Genomic DNA, 19,446 nt, shown 5'->3' with positions numbered 1-19,446 from the left:
ACAAAGAGGTGGAATGTAGGAGAAACAATAAATGATGGAAGATAGAAAGCTGTAAAGGAAAGGGATAGTGTTGATGGCCACAATCAGTGCACACAGAAAAGAGGAAATCAAGGATAAGGAAACACAGCAAATAAGAAACACTGCCTGCAGCACCGAATATAAAAAAAAGAAAAAGAAAGAAAAAAAGGGAAAAAAACAAGCAAGCAATAAAAAGTAAAAAGGGTCCCTGGGGTGGGGGTGGGGGGGGTGGATAAAGAGGAAGAGAAACAAGAAAACAAACCAACAAAAAAGACCAGTCAAAGCCCCAAGCTAGGAATCCTCTTTGCAGTTGAATAAACTGCTTAGAAGTCTGACCTTCCCCTTTCTCCCTTCCTTACTTCCCTCTTTCCCAGTGCAGCAGGAAGGCTGTGTGAGGGGCCCCATAGGAGATTCAAATGGGTCCCTGGTGAACCAACTCACCACAGAAAATAATGACTTTTTATTTCCTGTGAGAGAGTACTCACACCTTGCCAGGAACACTAAATATGCTATTGGAAGCCTGCAATGCAAGTCCTACTGTCCCTCACTCTTAGATGTGCTATAGGGGGACCAGTTTATTTTCTGATTCCACCTTTTCCCAAATTAAGTTTCCTATCCCAGGACATTTAGGTAAATTGGGCTCTCTCAGCAGATTCACCTCTTCTATCTTCCTAGGCTCTCCCAAAGACAGCTGGTATGCTCCTCCAAGCTCAAAAAAGAGGGGGTCTAGATGATTGAACCTGCACTCCTCAGGCTCTTCTGTACCTCCCACCAAAACCCTCCCAGTCCTGGAGTTATTCTGAGACCAAAGGGCTAAGGGCATGCCAGAATCCTGGGAATGCTGTGTTCAGGATACAGAGGCCTGGGAGAATGCGGACCTGGGGTACATGGGTCTGTGGAATGTGGGTTATGGGGTTTCAGGGAACACGGGCTTGGAGATTGCATGTTTGGGGAGCATGGGGCTTGAGAATGCTGCCACATGATGGGTACACTTGGAACACTGCAGTCCTCTGTCCTAGGAGGAAGGGTTTTGCCTTCCCACAGTTTCCCACTTCAGTGTTAGAAACCCACAATATTACCTTGAGCAAGCAATAAATACTTTTGTTGCAGTCTCTCTAGATGGACGTCCACATACCTCCTGCTTTGTAGGTTCCCAGAACAGCCTGCACTGCAGGAATTCTGTCCCCACTCATCCGGTCCTTTACAGGAAAGGTGATGAGGGTGTGCTCACTCGGACACCATCTTACCTTGCTATCCAGTATTGTTTTTGATATTGTATCATAATCCAATTTAATACCACCTAAATTTTCCCTTATGTTATCTTCCAACAATACTGACTTTTTCATTTACATTTAGGTCTATTATTTATTGTCAGTTAATGTGTGGGAAAGGTAAGTTGGTGTCTAGATTCATTTTTGCAAATGGATTTTTTTGTTATCCTGCACCTTTGGTTGAAAATCTATGTGTATTATTTGCATACATATACAACACTATAAGTACTACCCAGTTAACAATAGAAAGTACAGTAAACATTGTGGAGGGCTTCCTTATCAGCTTAGTCTGATATATTGCCAGGTGGATAAACACTATTCTCATCTCTATCACCATAGCTACTGTGTCAGTTTTTAATTATCACCTAAATAGAATCATTCAGTGTTTGTCTGGCTCACCATAATGTCTATGATTTTATAGAATTTGTGCATGCACCGATAAAGCAATCTTTCTCCTTAATTTTACTCTCCTATTATATGAATATAATATAAATGATGTGTATTTGCTTATTTCCAGTTGGCCCATTAAAATCAAATGGTTAGGAGCACTCCTTTTTTATAAGTTTTTTAAAAATTAATTAATAGATTTTTTCTCCCCCTCCCCCACTCTGCTGTTTTAGTTTTGGTTTGTTTTTGTTTTTTGGTGGTCTTTTTTTGCTGTCGGTGTTCATTCACTGTATCATCTTCTGTATCTATTTCTCTTTTTGCTTCTCTTCTCATTTCTTTCCTGTGATTCACTGGGATTTGATCCTGGGGACCTCTGATGGGGAGACAGATTCCCTGTCAGCTGTGCCACCTCAGTTCATGGTTTCTGCTGTGCTTCGCCTTGACTCTCCCCTTGTCTCTCTTTTGTTGCATCATCACCTAGCTGCATGACTCACTCACATGGGCACTGGCTTGCATGTGGGCATTGGCTCACCACGCAGCCACACTTCTTTTCTTTTTACCAGGAGGTCACAGGGATTGAACCTGGGTCCTCACATTTGGTAGATGGAAGACCAATCACTTGAGCCACATCCACTTCCCTAGGAGCACTCTTGGATATATCTTTTGATAATCTATGAGCTCATTTGCTGTTTGCAATATGTCAAGAAAAAGAATTAGTTGGGTGTTGTATATATGTGGTTTTCATTAGTAGAAAATGATACATGGAGTTACTTTAACCCAACAACGTTAGAATACATGTCTTTTTTGGTGCATTTGGATCATTCTCTAGGAGAGACCATAGTGAGGTCACAAAAAGTTCTCAATGCTCTTTTAAAAATTGAAATCATCCAATGTCTCTTCTTCAACCACGATAGAAAGAAGCTAAAAATCAAAAACAGAGGGAGAAATGGAAAATTCACTAATATGCAAAAATTAAATAGTACACTGTTTTAAAAAAATGGATCAAAAAGAAATCACAAGGAAAATTTGAAAATATCTCAAGAAGAATGAAAAAATACAGCAAACCAAAACTTATCACTGATAGCAAAAGCCGTGCTTGAAGGGAAAATTATAGCTCTCAATTCCTACATATAAAAACCCAGACTGGTCCCAAATCACTAACTTAACCTCACACCTGAAGAAACTAGAAAATGACTACCAAATTAAAGTCAAATCAAACAGAAGGAAGGAAGATACAAGGATTGGACAGAATATAAATGAAATATTAAATAGAAAAACAATAGAGAGAATCAATGAAACCAAAGTTGTTCCTTTCAAAAGATCAATAAATTCAATGATCATTTAGGTGGACTGACAAATTACAAAAGAAACAGTACACAAATAACAAAAATTAGAAATATAAGAGGACATATTGCTATGAACAAACAGAAATAAAAAGGAATATTACAGTATACTATTAACTATTACATAAAACATATAGATAACCTAGATGATATGGACAAATCCCTAGAAAAACACAAATTACCAAAATTAAACCAAGAACTAGAAGACTTCAACAAACCAAAGCAAGTAAAGATTTTGAATCAATATTTTATAAACCTCATGACAAGGAAAATTCCAGGTCCTGATGACTTCACAGGTGAATTTTACCAAATATTCAAAGAAGAAGTAACACTACTTTTATACAAATTCTTCCAAAAAATTGAAGAGGCAGGAACACTTCCTATTATTTTGAAGTTGGCATCACCTTAATACTAAAGCCAGAAAATAAAGACAAAAATAAAAAAAAAAAAAGATATCACAAAAAGGAAAATCATGATCCAGTACCCTTATAGATATAGATGTAAACAACTTCAAAAAAATACTATGAAACTGAATTCGACAGCAAATTAGAAGGATTATAGACACAAAAAAGTGGGATTTTTCCCAGAAATGCAAGGATGGTTCAACATAAGAAAATAATAATATAATAGGCCACATTAGTAGAAAGATAGGAAGTAAAAACTCCAAAAAGTCATCTCATTTAATGCAGAAAAGACATTTAACAGTATCCAGCACTGCTTCTCGATAAAAAAAAAACATTAAGAAAAGTAGGAATAGAAGGAAACTTCTTCAACATGACAAAGGGTACACATGAAAAATTGACAGATAACAGCAGAATCAACACTGAAAAGAAGAAAACTTTCCTCCTAAAATAAGGGACCAGATAAGGTAGTCCACATTCACCACTGCTATTCAGCATTCTACTGGAAGTTCTGGCTAAAGCAATCAGGCAAGTAAATAAAATAAAATTAACCTAAGTTGTAAAGGAAGAAGTAAAAATTTCCCTTTATGCAGAAGGTAAGTCCTTATATATAAAAATGCCAAACAATCCGCAACAAAACTACTACGTGAAAACCTACCACATGAAAAAACTGGAAAGGTACAAGATCAACACACAAATATCAGTAGTGTTTCTATACACTAGTAATGAATAACATTGAAGAGGATAACAATTTAAAAGGTGCTACTTACAAGAATAACTGAAAAACTTAAAGTTTTAAAAATAAAGTCAACCAAGGATATATAGGACTCATATAAAGAAAATGATAAAATAGTGAATGCAGAAAGAAATTAAAGAAGACCTAAATAAGAGTAAGATATCCCATGTTTATGGATTGAAAGACTAAATATTGTTAAGATGTCAACTCTACAGAAAGAGATTTACAGCTTCATTACAACTCAAATTAATATTCCAACAACTTTCTTTGCAGAACTGGACAAGCAAATATGCAAATCCCAGTGAAAGTGTGCAGGAACTTGAAGTGCCAAAGTCATCTTTGAACAAGTTGGAGCATTCTCAACTCCTGATTTTTAAACTAAATGCAAAGTTACACTAATCAAAACAGCATGGTAATTACACAAAGGCACTCAGGTAGACCAATAGAATGAAAGACAGAGTTCACAAATAAATGCTTGACTCTTTGACCAATTGATTTTTGACAAGGGTGCCAAATCCACTTAATAAGGAAGGTATTGTTTCTTCAACAAATGGTGCTGGGAAAACTGGATATCTCTATGCAAAAGATTGAAAGTAGATCTCTACCTTATACCATATGCATAAATTAACTCAAATGTGACAAAGAATTAAATGTAAGAACTAAAATCATAACACTCCTAATTGAAAATAGGGAAATATCTTCAGTACTTTCTACTAGGCAATGGATTCTATGACTTTACATTAAAATCATGAGTGACAAAAGAAAAATAGATAAATTGTACTGGATTAAAATATAAAGCTTCATGCTGATGGTAGGGAGAAGGAAGAAGAGATATGATGTGGGTGCATTTTCAGGATTTGGAGTTGTCCTGGGTGGTGCTGCAGGGACAGATGCTGGATATTGTGTGTCCTGCCATGGCCCACTGGGTGGAATGGGAGAGAGTATAGACTACAATATAGACCACTGTCCATGTGGTGCATCAGTGCTCCTAAATGTATTCACCAGGTGCAGTAAATGTGCCATGATGATGGAAGAGGTTGTCCATGTGGGAGGAGTGGGGTAGTGGGGGTGGGGAGTATATGGGGACAATAGTCAAAAGTGGAAGCTATCCAAATGTCCTTCAATGGATGAATGAATAAACAAAATGTGGCATATGCAATGGAACATTATTCAGTCATAAAAAGAAATGAAGTTCAATAAATGTTGCAAACTGGGTGAACCTTGATGTCAGGTTGAATAAGCCAGACAAAACAGGAGAAATACAGTGTGATACAATTTAAATTAAAGAATTGGAACATACCAATGCATAGTCAGAAATTACAAGGCAGGACACCTCAAATGCATGTAGATATGGGGAAAGGGACTTTAATACTTACCTGACACTAAGTTTCTGATTGGGCTGATGGGATAGTTTTAGCAACGGATGGTGTTGATCTTAGCACAACATGGCAAAAATAATTAATACCACTGAATTGTATACTTGAAAGTGATTATAATGGGAAATTTTACACTGACTATTACCAATAAAAAAATTTTTAAACTTCTTAGAACTGTACCATGCAGAGAGTGGACCCTAATGTACACCATGGACCTTAGTTAATAATATAAATATAATAATCTTGCTTCATCATTTGTAAAACATATACCACACTCAAATTATCATTATTATCTTGTTTTCCTATTAGTTTAATTTGGAATATATTAGGCTTCATTTTTGAAGAAGTTTTGGATCACAGAGGGATTCGATTCAGCTATGGCAAGGAAGGAGCACTGGTATGGGGTATCATTGATGGGGGATGAATGGGTGGGACAGATTTAACCAGGGCATGAATATAGGGTATATAGACATGTTCAGATTTTCGTTGGGTATTGACACAGTGGGTAGAGTTTCACATGACAACTGAGGGTGTGCTGGGATCCCATCCTGATGTGGTTTGTTGCATTCCCCAACAAAATAGCACCATTCCCCCAAGTGCAAGGGCAAAGAATAGTGAAGAAGGATGATACTGAGAACTATGCTTATGAGTCTGTGTGCTTGAAATTTCAACTTGACCTAGAGCTGCAGGGTGCCTAAAAGTTACCTCCTGAGAACCTCCATGTTGCTCAAATGTGGCACTCTCTAAGCCAAACTCAGCATATAAATGCATTACTTTCCCCCAATGTGGGATGTGACTACTGGGGATGAGCCTCTCTGGTGCTGAGGTATCACACCAAGCACTGGCTGGTGATACAACTAGAAAAAGACCTTGAATAAAAGGGGGAAATGGTAAAAACAAATAAGTTATATGACTAAGAAACTTCAAAATGAACTGGGTGGTCATCAGAGGAGTCGTGCTTATGCACATCTCAGCAGGATCCCAGAGACAGCCAAATTAGTTACAAACCCAGGTACTGATTCTCCTGAGGGCTACGGAGACACACAGGTCCTATGGTCATGGCAGATGCTTCTGGAGTTCAGTGCTTTGCTAGTGGGCCCTACTTTGGGATTTGTGCTCCTGAGTGTGATGGAGTTGGACTCAGATGTGACCTTTCTACATATGCCTCTTCTGCCACTTTACTGAACTTGTGGTTGGCACTAGGGTTGATGTATGCCCAGGAGACTTGAATCGCTGGACTGTCCATGTGCCAGCTGGGTCCTGAGCCTCAGCAGAGTTGCAACCCCCACTCTCCAGTACGCCAGACTTACCCAGGTCAGTTAATAAGGAGGTGAGATGGTCAATAAACCACCAAGGAACCAAGAGAGTCTACAGTTGTGAGCACAGGCATCCCATCCATCAGGCATGTGGGATCTAAGCACTCTCTCAATTTAGAAGTGGAGTGGGCATAGCCATCCCAGGATCCTCAGGATGCAGGAATAAAATATGGATTAGAGTGGACTTACTGGTATTCTACTAAAGAATTATTGTGACTCTAGCAATGGAAGAAATTATATCATTGATGTGGAAACAGTGGCCATGGGAGTGTTGAGGGCAGGGAGAGGGAAGAAGAAGTGTGATGTGGGGGCATTTTTGGGACTTGGAGTTGTCCTGAATGATATTGCAGGGTCAGATGCAGGACATTATATATCCTGCCATAACCCACTGAATGGACTGGGGGAGAGTGTAAACTACAATGTAAACTATAATCCATACAATGTAGCCGTGCTCTAAAATGTAAAAGATTTAAACAGTCACTTCCCAAAGAAGAAATACAAATGGCTAAAAAGCACATGAAAAAATGCTCCAAATTCTAGCTATCAGGGAAATGCAAATCAAAACTACAATGAGATACCATCTTACCCCCATAAAATTGGCAGCTATAAAAAACACAGAAGAATACAAATGCTGGAGAGGATGTGAAGAAAGGGGAACACTCATCCACTGCTGGTGGGAATGCAGAAGGATCCAACCATTCTGGAGGACAGTTTGGCGGTTTCTCAAAAAACTAACCATAGATTTGCCATATGATCCAGCAATACTACTGCTGGGTATATACCCAGCAGAACTGAAAACAAGGACACAAACCGATATATGTACACCAATGTTCATAGCAGCATTGTTCACTATCGCCAAAAGTTGGAATCAACCCAAATGCCCATCAACAGATGAGTGGATCAATAAAATGTGGTATATACACACAAAGGAATACTATGCGGCTGTAAGAACAAATACACTACAAACACACGTGATAACATGGATGAATCTTGAGAACCTTATGTTGAGTGAAGCAACCCAGGCATTGAAGGACAAATACTACATGACCTCAATGATATGAAATAAACAAGCTGCCTCAGAGAGCTAGAGACTGAACGATAGGCTTATAGGAAATCAGGGGGTGGAGGAAGGATGTGAGCCGACGTCTGCAGGGGTGGAATTTATGATGAGCTGGCGGTAAGTATGAACACAAAGAAGAGATAAAATGGGGACAAGGGGTTGCCTTTGGGTAGGGCTTTGCGGGTTTGAGGGGGGCTGGGGATGGGCGGATGGGTAATATTGCCCAAAAAGTGGGGGAGGGAGGGGTAGCATACGAACATAGGAGAGTGTCAGGTGTTGGTTGAGAGTAAAATGCTGAGAAAATCGTATCAAAATATAATTAAGAGGGTTACCTGTTTAGGATGCTCGGAAGGGATGGTCTGATGCGGGACGAGCTCCTGGGGAATGTCTGAATGCTCATTTTGCTAGAGTGGGTGATACCATTGGGTAGAGACCCAAGTAGTGAGAGTGGAGGTGGACCCACATCCTGGGGAGGACTAATGCCATCAAATAGAGGGAACTGTATCTCTCAAGAGAAAGGGTGGCTCCCAGGGCATTGGGGCAGCTAAGCAAGTTAGGACCTGACACTGTTGCAAGTATCTCTGGACGTGGCTCCTCGGGAAACGGAGGTTGGCTGTTCACTGTGGGCACCAAGGGAATGGGAAAATGGATGTTAAATGTGTGGAACCAAGGTAAATGTGGGGTAAGAGAGGAGTTTCGTGAGAGTACACAAGGATGGATATAAAACATGTAATATTACATCATAAACATATATGGGACGACAGAATGATAATGTAAACCATAATGTGAAACATAGGATAACTAAAAATGTTAGAAAACTGTGTGTCCTAAAGTATGCACCACAATGTAAGCACAAATGTCACCTGGTTTGAAAGCTATTGTCTCAGACTCTGTACATCACTTTAAGTAAATATGTTGTGAATAGGTTGTAAGAGTATCGCTGTGGAAGGGAAAAGGTTTTGTGGTGGATGTGTGGGAGTGCTGTATATTGTATACATGAATTGCTGTGGTCTAGGGCTCTTGTGAAGAGAAGTTCAATAATTAGGGAAAAGGGAAACGGACTTTGGCCCAGTGGTTAGGGCATCTGTCTACCACATGGGAGGTCCACAGTTCAAGCCCCGGGCCTCCTTGACCTGTGTGGAGCTGGCCCATGCGCAATGCTGATGTGCACAAGGAGTGCCGTGCTACACAGGGGTGTCCCCCGCGTAGGGGAGCCCCACGTGCAAGGAGTGCACCCTTAAGGAGAGCCGCCCAGCACGAAGGAGGGAGCAGCCTGCCGAGGAATGGCCCCGCCCACGCTTCCCCTGCCGCTGACGACAACAGAAGCGGACAGAGAAACAAGATGCAGCAAAAAGACACAGAAAACAGACAACCGGGGGAGGGGGGTAATTAAATAAATAAAAATAAATCTTTAATTAAAAAAATAATAATTAGGGGAAAAAAAAGGAAAAGAAAAAGATAGGATGTAGAATTTTTCCAAGTCAACACGTATTCTATATCTAACCTTTAAACCCATCGCTATATCCCATTTTGCTAGTAAGAGATCCTGACATTATATTGGGGCTTCAATTTTCAGAAAGTTCTGGATCACAGAGTGGTCCAACAATGGCAGCGGAGGAATACTGGTATAGGATACTATTGACAGGTGATATATGGCTGACAGGGAGCTATACAGGGCATATGTCCAGGGTGCATGGTAATGTTTTGATATACTCATAGTGGCAACAATTAAAAACTACAGCTGGGGGGGTACTGGGTCCCTGGCCGGGGGTGCTGTGCCATGGTCCCTAGGGGAGCAGCAGCAGTCCCCCAGGTGCAGCGGCAAGGAGCGAGAAGGAATGAGGGTCCAACAGTGAGCCCCTGATACTAATGACTATGCTTGTGAGCCTATATGCCTGAAATAAGAACAAGGCCTAGAGCAGCACTGTGCCTGGGAATTTCCTCCTGACAGCCTTCATGTTACTCAAATGTGGCCAGTCTCGAAGCCTAACTCAGCATCTAAATGCAATGCCTTCCCCCCAGCGTGGGACATGACACCCAGGGATGAGCCTCCCTGGCACCGAGGTATCACTATCAACTAACAACTGATAATGCAACTGGAAAATGACCTTGAATTGAAGGTTCGATGCGGATCAGTAGAATATCCCTGTCTACATAGAATAATATGACTTTAAAATGCTGTTTGACCTAATGTAAGGGGGAAATAGAAAGGAGAAATGAGTTTATATGGCTATGAGTCTCTAAAAAAAAAAAGAGTCTGGAGGCTGTCAGAAATATTGCCCTTATGCACAACTGAGCAGAGTCTAAGAGACAGATAAAGTAGATACAAAAATCTCTTCAGGTATTGGTTCCTTTGAGGGCTAAAGGGACCCACAGGTTCTATGGTCATGGCAGATAGGGTTCACTGCCATGTCAGATGGCCCTTCTTTGGAGCTGGTGTTTCTGCATGATGAAACTGGACCCAGAGGGGATCTCTTTTCATAAGACTATCATGCTACTTTACTGGAATTGTAGTTGGTGTTGGGGTTTAAGATATATTTAGGGGATTGAATCTTTTTACTGACAATATGATAGCCAGGCCCTGAGCCTCAACAGACTCCAGCTCCTACAATCTGATTTATTGGACTCACCTCACTCAGCTAAGATGGAGTTGAAGAAGGACAACCACCACACCATGGAGCCTAGAGTGCCTACAACTGAAAGCAGGAGGATTGCATCCAGTAACCATGTGGAATCTGAGCCTCCTCTTGACATAGAGGTGCAACGGACACAACCAATCCAAGGTCCACAGAGAAAAGGTGGCATTGGAGTGGGAAAAGAGGACATGGTGGCTGATGGGTATGGGGAATGGCAGCAAGAGATGAGATGTGGAGGCGCCTTTGGGACTTGGAGTTGCCCTGGATGGTGCTTCAGGGGCAATCACCGGACATTGTAAGTCCTCCCAGGGCCCACTGGATGGAATGGGGGAGAGTGTGGGCCATGATGTGGACCAATGACCATGAGGTGCAGAGATGCCCAGAGATGTACTTACCAAATGCAATGGATGTGTCATGATGATGGGAGTGAGTGTTGCTGGGGTGGGAGGGGTGCGGTGGGGGTGGTGGGGTTGAATGGGACCTCATATTTTTTTAATGTAATATTTTTACAAAATCAATAAAAAAAATAAAGTAAAATAAAATGTATTCACTAAGTGCAATGGGTGTGCCACAATTATGAAAGAGGTTGTTGATGTGAGAGGAGCAGGGGTGGGGTGGAGCGTGAGGTATATAGGAATCTCTTATATTTTTTAATGTAACATTTTTTTGTGTTCTGTGTATCTTTTTTTAAAAAGACAAATAAATATTAAAAAAATATTTTTAAATAGCAAAATGTAAGTAATGGGGAAAACTGTGTGTGGGGGTCATATATGGTAACAGTTCACTTTCTGCATTATTTTCCTGTAAACCTACCACTCCTCTAAAAAATAAACTTAAAAAGTAAGATAAACTTCCTAGAATTTTTCTGGAATTGTAATAACCTTATGTATCAATTTGGAAAGATTTAAAATCATAAACAAGGCATATGCCTCATTTGTTTAATTTCTCCCAGTGACGTTTTAAGCTTTTAGCTCATATATCTTAAACACATTTTGTTAAGTTTCATCCTGGTATTGGATATTTTGGGTTTTCTCTTAAGTAGCCATTAGAATAAATATTATCATTGTTCTTTTACTAGCATGTGGAAAAGTAATCGATTTTTGCATAGAGACCATACTGTGCATTTTTAAATTCCAGTAGTTCATTTTAGTATCTCCAGAATTCACTATGAACAAATCAGTTCATCTTTAATAAGATTTTAAAATTCTTCCTTTCTAAATGATATATCTTTTGCATTATTTTCTACCTTTGCTGCACTCACTAGGTTCTACAAAACAATGTAGAATACCAGTGGTGAAAAAGATATATTTGATTTTTCCCAACCTGAGGATGAAAACTTTATATATGTGAGCTTTAAGTGTGATGCCAGCACGTATCATTCATTTATTTATTTCTTTATTTAATCATTCCTTCATTTATTCATTCAACCATTCATTCATTTGTGGAGACATTTTATAAGATTAAGAATGTTCCTTTATGTTCATTGTTTGGTGTGAGGTTTTATCATTAATGAAATTTGAAGTGTAACTTTTTTCCTGCAATTCCTGAAAATAATTGAATTCTCTATTTTATTTAAGTGGTCAAAAGCCTTATCTATTTTGGAAAAATAACCTGCCATTGTGGTAGTAAATAAATCTAAATTTGTCATGAAATGGTAAATATTTTTTTTACATTCCAATAGTTTCTTTATTTTTAATTTTTCTTCTTTATTTTCTTTAATGTTACATTCAAAATATATGAGGTCCCCATATACCCCCCCCACTCCCTACCCCACTCCTCCCATATCAACAACCTCTTCCATGGTCGTGGCACATTCACTGCACCTGGTGAATACATTTTGGAGCACTGTTGCACCACATGGACAGTAGTCTACATTGTAGTCTACACTCTCCTCCATTTTACCCAGGGGCCATGGCAGGACACACAATGTCCAGCATTTGTCCCTGCAGCACCACCCAGGACAACTCCAAATCCTGTAAATAATTATATAAAAATTTGTTTTTATTATATTTAGGATTTGGGGATATATTAAATGAGAAATATTTGCCTGTAAAGTTTCTTTTCAAGCTATCCTTGCTAGGTTTGCTGTCAATATTATATCAGCCTTATAAATTGAGTTGGGTCACTGCTTCCTTTTTTGTATTCTTTATGGGCAATTAACATAATAAGGAGGTTATTACATCGTGGGGAAGGTTTTTACTAAGGAATCAATCTTACTGATTATAGACTATTCAGATTTTGTTTCATTTTGTGTTAGTTTATGAAAGTTCCTATTCAAGGAATGTGGCAATTAGCTTTAGCATGTCAAATTAATTCATATAATGCTGTTCACAACTGCTCTATGTATTCCCAATTTCTCAAAGATATATAAACTTTAGTTTCACACACAGGTTTCTTGATCAATTTTTCTAACCATGTATGCACATTGCTAACTTTCTTGATGAATTTTTTACTTTGTTGATTTTCTCTTACATATACATCTTTTGTATTCCATTATTTCAATGTTTCTACTTTGTGTGTGTTTAATTGGCTGTTATTTTCATAGATTCTTGAAATAGAAGCTTTAATGAGTGAATGTGAACTATTGCCCCACTCTAATATATGCAAGTAAAATATAAATTTTACTCTAACTCTAGCTTAATTGCATTACAAAATTTGTATTTTGAATTATATTATTGTCACTTGGTTCACACAATTTTAATTTCTATTATGATTATTTTGACCCATGGATGTCTTTAGAAGTGTATTGCTTAATTCCCAACAGTTAGGGGCAGGGGCTGCTTGTGCTCATGCTGTTGGTGTCTCCTGTAATGCCACCATGTGAGAAAGCACATTCATATGATATGAAAAATCACCATCAGCAATCTGGGTGCACTGTTTCGGAAATGTTCCATGTGTGTCATACAATTTCTGCAGTTCCTGGATACAGTGCTCTGGTTTGTCATTTGGACCACCTGGTGGCTATTTCTATCCAAATATTAAACATGAGTTTGGCACATGTGTTGTCCTTATTCATGACAGAAAGATTATAAACCAAGGCCAGAGGATGATGGAGGTAGTGTCATGTGCCTATGAAAAGGCACATGTGGGGACATCAAAACTACAGCTCTGACTTAACAAGATACGCAGGAAATGTCGCCAACTGAAATCCCAAATGCAGTGCTAATGAATGGTGGGGTCCGGTTTATTAAAAATACATAAGATATAATCCACCAGCCTGCAGACACACTTCTGGGAACTTATTTGTCTGACTGCTAAAGGGTGAAGATTTGGGGGATTAAAAGTGAGAGTACTGTCTTTCTATTTTATCTTTTCCTAATTCCTTGAATTTCTTCCAGGATGTGTTCTCAATTTTCACAGTAAAACATTTCAAAAGCGGTAAACACAACAATATCAGAAAATGAAGGGGAATTTAGAGATGGTCCTATATAACTCCCAAATTTCATTTAGGAAAGTAGGTTCCCAGGTCAGTGGGCCTGGAGGAGGCAGAGTCACCCATTTGGGGTAGAATAGGTTGCCTGCTCCTAGGACACTAGCCCCATGCATCCCTCCCCTTCTACCAACATGCTGAGGTGGGGCAGGGTTCATAGCAGAGGAGGAGGTAGAGGAGGGAGCAAGGGCTCTGCTCTGGTATCCTCTGGCCCCTTCTAGGCATCTATACTTAGTCTGGGGCTCCCTGAGGGCTTCAGGCTTCCCTCAAGCCATCTTGGAGGTCAGGACAATCGCAGGAGGATTAGCAACAGGGCTGAAGCTTCTGGGATCCAGGGAGTTGGCAGCCCCAGGCGCTGCAGGGCCCCAGGTCTCCTCTAATTGGCCACAGGAGGCTCCAAGTCCCAGATGTGCATGGGGGAGAAAAAGTTCCAAGCAGAGTGACCCTGTGTGCAGACACCTTGACAAAGCACTGGACTGTCAGATGAGGTGCCGCTGCAGAGCTGGGCTGAGCTGAGACCCACCTGCTTCCACAGGAGCCCTGTGCAGGACCTGCAGGTGAAAGCTGGATCCCTGGACCTGGACTCTCACAGGCAACCAGGGACCTCCATTGCCCCTCACCATAGTCTCACTTCTCTGTAGAAGGAGGAGGGCTGAAACAGGAGGGGTGGGTCGTCCTCAGGGTGGGCTGTTATCATCAACAGATCAGGAGTCAGGAGCACAGGAGACCCTGGAGCACAGAACCTGGTGTGGCTGAACGTGAATCCTGACCATCATCTGGAAAAGGTAAGGTCAAGGCACCCACTGTCAAGGATGCAGGAGTTGAAAGAGACCCTGGTGCAGCGGGTGGCAGGGTTTTGTAGACAGTAAGCACTCAGGGTTGCTCTCTTAGGTCACCTGAAGCCTGCCCTTGGGCATCAGGGTCATGGGGAGAAGTGCCCCAACACTCACCTGGGCTCAGACTCTCTGTGGGCTGTTTCAGTGCAGATGGGTTTAGGTGGGTGGGAAGTTCAGTGAGTCTGGGTGAGTGGGAGATTCTGCCTTTCTAAGAAGCTCCACCTGAGGGTGAAGCTGCAAGAGCCTGGACTTCATTCTACTGGGGGGAAGAGGAGGGACAGGTGACAAGTTTATGACAGAGCGTCATAGGGTGCCTTCACGGCATTTTCTCAGGGTTCAGACTCTAATTGCAGGTCACCTGTCCCGAGTGGACCTGGAGACCCCACTCAGTGTCCCAGGGGCATCCCAGCATATTTTACATGGATGAAATTCCTATAAGTTTCAGCATCTCACACAGAAACTAAGGTAGTCACTCCTCTGGTATGCTAAAGGTTTGTCAAGAGAAATAGTGAAGAAATTTTTTTTTTTTAAATCAAGAACCTGATAGCCTTCTGGTCACAGTAGAAAATTCTGATAAATATTGATGGTGTTGGACACACAGCATACCCTACCTTCAGTGACCTCACTGTGTCTGAGAGGGCACTGGAGTCTGTGGGTAGGGCTGACAGCTCCGCAGCTCAAAAGATGTTCATAGGTTTATGGCCAGGGTAATTGCAGAGCACACCTTGCTTACTCCCCCCATCTCCCCACCCCTCCCAGCCCTGCAGCCTCAGGGGGCAGGACCCAGTGTCCAGGGAACTTGGCCTGGGTGCCGGGTTGTATGGAAACTCTGCCAGGAGAGGAAGAGGGTCTTGTCCATCCTTTCCCCTGTACCCATTTTGGTGGGATATTTGGTTCTCAGTGATCACTGCAAAGTCTTCAACAATGGAAAGCACGTGGGTTAGTATGATCTGGAGGCATCCTCTGGGACATGTGACCTCACTCCCTCCACTCCAGTGAGCTCACTCCCCTTGGGCAGCTTGTCCACTGTGCAGAACTCAACATGAGGTTTCCTAATGCCATGACATCAGCCTCTCTTTCACTCAGATCCTTCCCCATCCCTCCTCAGCGGGCCACAAGTCTCTCCCCATTCCTACTGGTCTCCATTAATCACCTGGAATCCAACATATTTTGCAGTGTGCAGCCCTCTCACATCACTAGTGTGTGGTCTATGCCATTACAAGAGATTCCATATGGAAATAGGCCAAAAAGGAACACTGGTTACAAAGAGAAATGGGTGGAGTCTGCCTAAAGCCCCCTAGCTAAATGGGAAGGCTGAAGACCATGGGAAGGGGCTAAAGGAGAGAAGAGAGGAGGGCAGGGCTTCCTCCCTGGGCCACAGCTCCCCATCCCGCTGTGCTAAGACCAAGGGAGCCAGGCCTTCCATCATGAATACAGCAGCTGGATAGTGTGGGAAACTCCCCCAAGGCCCTCAAGGATACAGAGAACTCAACGATGTAGTGCCATCATGCTCAGACACAAAATTAGAGACTCGGAAGTGAGGGCTGGCAGTCCTGCAGGAAAGACAGATGGACAGAGAGCATTGTGTGAGTCTCATGAGGGCTGTCATGGCTCAGCATCTAGCCTGGCCTGATGATATAATCATCACCTGGCAAGGAAGTTATGTAGCGGGGGTCCACAGTATGTATCACCTGAATTAATGTACTAGGATCATAGTACGGTGTTCCTTGGCAAGATTAGATGCATATCAAAGCACAGAATAGCCTTGAGGAGGGGGCATCACCTATATGGATGGGAGAACACGTATGTCAGAAGAAGTGGAAGGAGAAGTAAACATTGCCCTCACACCATGAATTCAGCTCTTCAAGGCTCTCAGAATTTCCGTTGCCCTGGATGGTGGTGCAGAGGCAATCACCGGACATTGTAAATCCTCCCAGGGCCCACTGGATGGAATGTGGGAGAGTATGGGCCATGATGTGGACCATTGACCATGAGGTGCAGAGATGCCCAGAGATGTACTTACCAAATGCAATGGATGTGTCATGATGATGGGAGTGAGTGTTACTGGGGGGGGAGTGGTGGGGTGGGGGTGGTAGGGTTGAATGGGACCTCATATTGTTTTTTTAATGTAATATTTTTACAAAATCAATTAAAAATAAAATAAAATTAAAAATTAAAAAATAAAAAATAAAACAATTACAGTTATAAAAAAAAAAAAAAAGAATTTCCAGGCCAACATCTCAGACTCCCATGGAATGAGGGCCCAGTGCATACTTATGACTTAATTAATCAGAATATATATCCCCTTTCAGGCCACTCTGAGCTCACCTGCAAAGAAAACAGGTGGCTACTGTCCCTCTGGGTCAGAGTCCACACCAATGGCCCCAAAGCTTCAGCGGCACATGGGACAGCCAACCTGACCTGCACCCCTGACTGTCTCCTGCCTCCCCTCTGCCGACTGTGTACAAGCCCAAGGCCATGCCTATCCACAGAAATGGAAACCTCTCGGAGGTCTCCTGGCAGGAGTTTGTGCTGGTGGGATTTGAGGGTGGCCCTGAGACCCAGGCCCTGCTCTTTGCAGTATTTCTGGTCATCTACATGATCACTGTCCTGGGGAACCTCACCATGATCATGGTCATCACCCTCGATGCCCGCCTTCACTCCCCCATGTACTATTTCCTCAAGAACCTCTCCTTTGTGGACCTGTGCTACTCGTCCGTCGTTGCCCCCAAGGCACTTGCCAATTTCTTCTCTTCCACCAGGCTCATCACTTTTGCAGGCTGTGCCACCCAGTTCTTCTTCTTTTCCCTTATGGGTACCACTGAGGCTTTCCTGCTGACTATCATGGCCTATGACCGCTTCATGGCCATCTGCAGTCCCCTGCACTACCCTGTCACCATGCGCCCCTCAACCTGCTCCTGCCTGGTGCTGGGCTGCTACTGTGGAGGCTGCCTCAACTCGGCCGTGCAGACCTGCTTCACATTCCGCCTCCCATTCCGCAGTTCCAATCGCATCAACCACTTCTTCTGTGATGTGCCCCCTCTGCTCCAGATCGCCAGCACTGACACGGCCCTCAATGAGCTGGTGATGTTTGGATTCTGTGGGCTCATTATTGTGGGCACCACACTTGTGGTCCTGGTGTCCTATGGCTACATCACTGTAACCATCCTCAGAATGCACTCCACCGCTGGGCAACGTAAGGTCTTCTCCACCTGTGGCTCCCACATTACTGCAGTCTCCCTGTTTTATGGGACCCTCTTTGTCATGTATGCTCAGCCGGGAGCTATGGATTCCATGGAGCAGGGCAAGGTGGTGTCCATCTTCTACTCCCTGGTCATCCCGATGCTCAACCCCCTAATCTACAGTCTGAGGAACAAGGACGTGAAGGAGGCTCTAAGGAGGTTGGGCCAAAAACACACAGTCATGTAAAGGAGGGTGGTTGGGGAAGCATGGTGTCCTGAGGGCTGGAAGGAACATCAGAGTGTCACTGGGTGAGCTTTGAGGAATCCATCCATTCATTCATTCCAGGCATCTTGACAACATTAGGGAGCAGGAATTTATGTGAGATACAAAGATGATGAGTCATGTTCTTTCCCATCAGAAAACGAATGATCCTTTTTGGAACAATGACCCAAATACTGGAATTTTGAGCAAACAGTGTGAAAAGCAAAATGCAGAGTACCTGAAGCAAGGTGTGAGTCAAACTCTCCACATCTGCCAGTGTCAATTTATAAATAGCCAGGCTCTCTGGCCTTCTTGTATTCCATTAATATGAATCTGCAGTGATCATGTGGTCAGAGAGCATCCCCAGGGCATCTGAGAAGGGAGCTTCAAAGACACAAGCCTGTGGTTCCCATGGTGATATTTAGGGAGCTTTCTAAGAGGATGATTCTGCCTTAGTGAATTAGAGTTGCTTACCTTCTCCCTGTCCTTCCATAAGAAATGCCAAAGCCCTCCCACAAGCCCACAGACGGCACATGCTCTCCACTTCAAATGCTTGTCCTGGGGTTCTCCAGAAACTACCAGATGGAGTGTGCTCCCACTTCAGAGCTTGTCCTGGGGTTCTCCAGAAATTATCAGCTGGCTCCAAAGCTCCAGATGCAACATGAGGTGTGGCTGGTAGTTAACATTCAACTGAACCTATAACCCCAGTTGGCTGAAGATGGCATTACAGCTACTTGCCCTTGTGTGTACCTGGGCACAGCACTTGGAGTCTTCTAAATCATTCTAGCACATCTTGCCCATCAATGGACATTTCACCAATGCCTCTCCCACATAAACACAGCCATTAGATCTGGGTCTGTTTCCCTCTCTTGGGGCTAAATGCAAAGCATTTGGAAATTATCCTTATTATACATTCTTAAGTGGACAATTAGATGTGTATGTGCACATCTTAAATTGTTAGACTCTGTTATTTGAACAATTTTAAGGTTATACAGAAAAATTGAGTAGAAATTACAAAATGTTCCCCTTTATCATATTAGAATATCTTACATCAGTGAGGTCCTTGTGTTAAAACTGATAAACCAATCTTGACACATTAGTACTAACTAAAGTCCTTAGTCTTCCAAAAGTTATCCTTCATGTTGTATAGTTTCATGTGCTCAAAAATGATAATGTCAGGTCTGCACAATTA

The 19,446-nt window shown here is 42.2% G+C and overlaps 1 protein-coding gene across 1 annotated transcript; it reads left to right on the top strand.

Annotated features, from left to right (window-relative positions):
* The first annotated feature begins 17,288 nt into the window (after positions 1 to 17,288).
* LOC101438000 (olfactory receptor 9S13-like) lies at positions 17,289 to 18,239 on the top strand. Its single transcript, XM_012520036.2, has one exon. The coding sequence runs from the start codon at positions 17,289 to 17,291 to the stop codon at positions 18,237 to 18,239; it is 951 nt and encodes a 316-aa protein (XP_012375490.1).
* The last annotated feature ends 1,207 nt before the right edge of the window (positions 18,240 to 19,446 follow it).

This window comes from Dasypus novemcinctus, chromosome 7 (assembly GCF_030445035.2).
Source record: "Dasypus novemcinctus isolate mDasNov1 chromosome 7, mDasNov1.1.hap2, whole genome shotgun sequence".
Lineage (NCBI taxonomy): Eukaryota > Metazoa > Chordata > Mammalia > Cingulata > Dasypodidae > Dasypus > Dasypus novemcinctus.
This window is presented reverse-complemented; position numbering and strand designations above follow the sequence as displayed.

Coding starts and splice junctions, on each gene's coding strand:
- LOC101438000 (XM_012520036.2), top strand. CDS start 17,289: ATGCCTATCCACAGAAATGGAAACCTCTCGGAGGTCTCCTGGCAGGAG.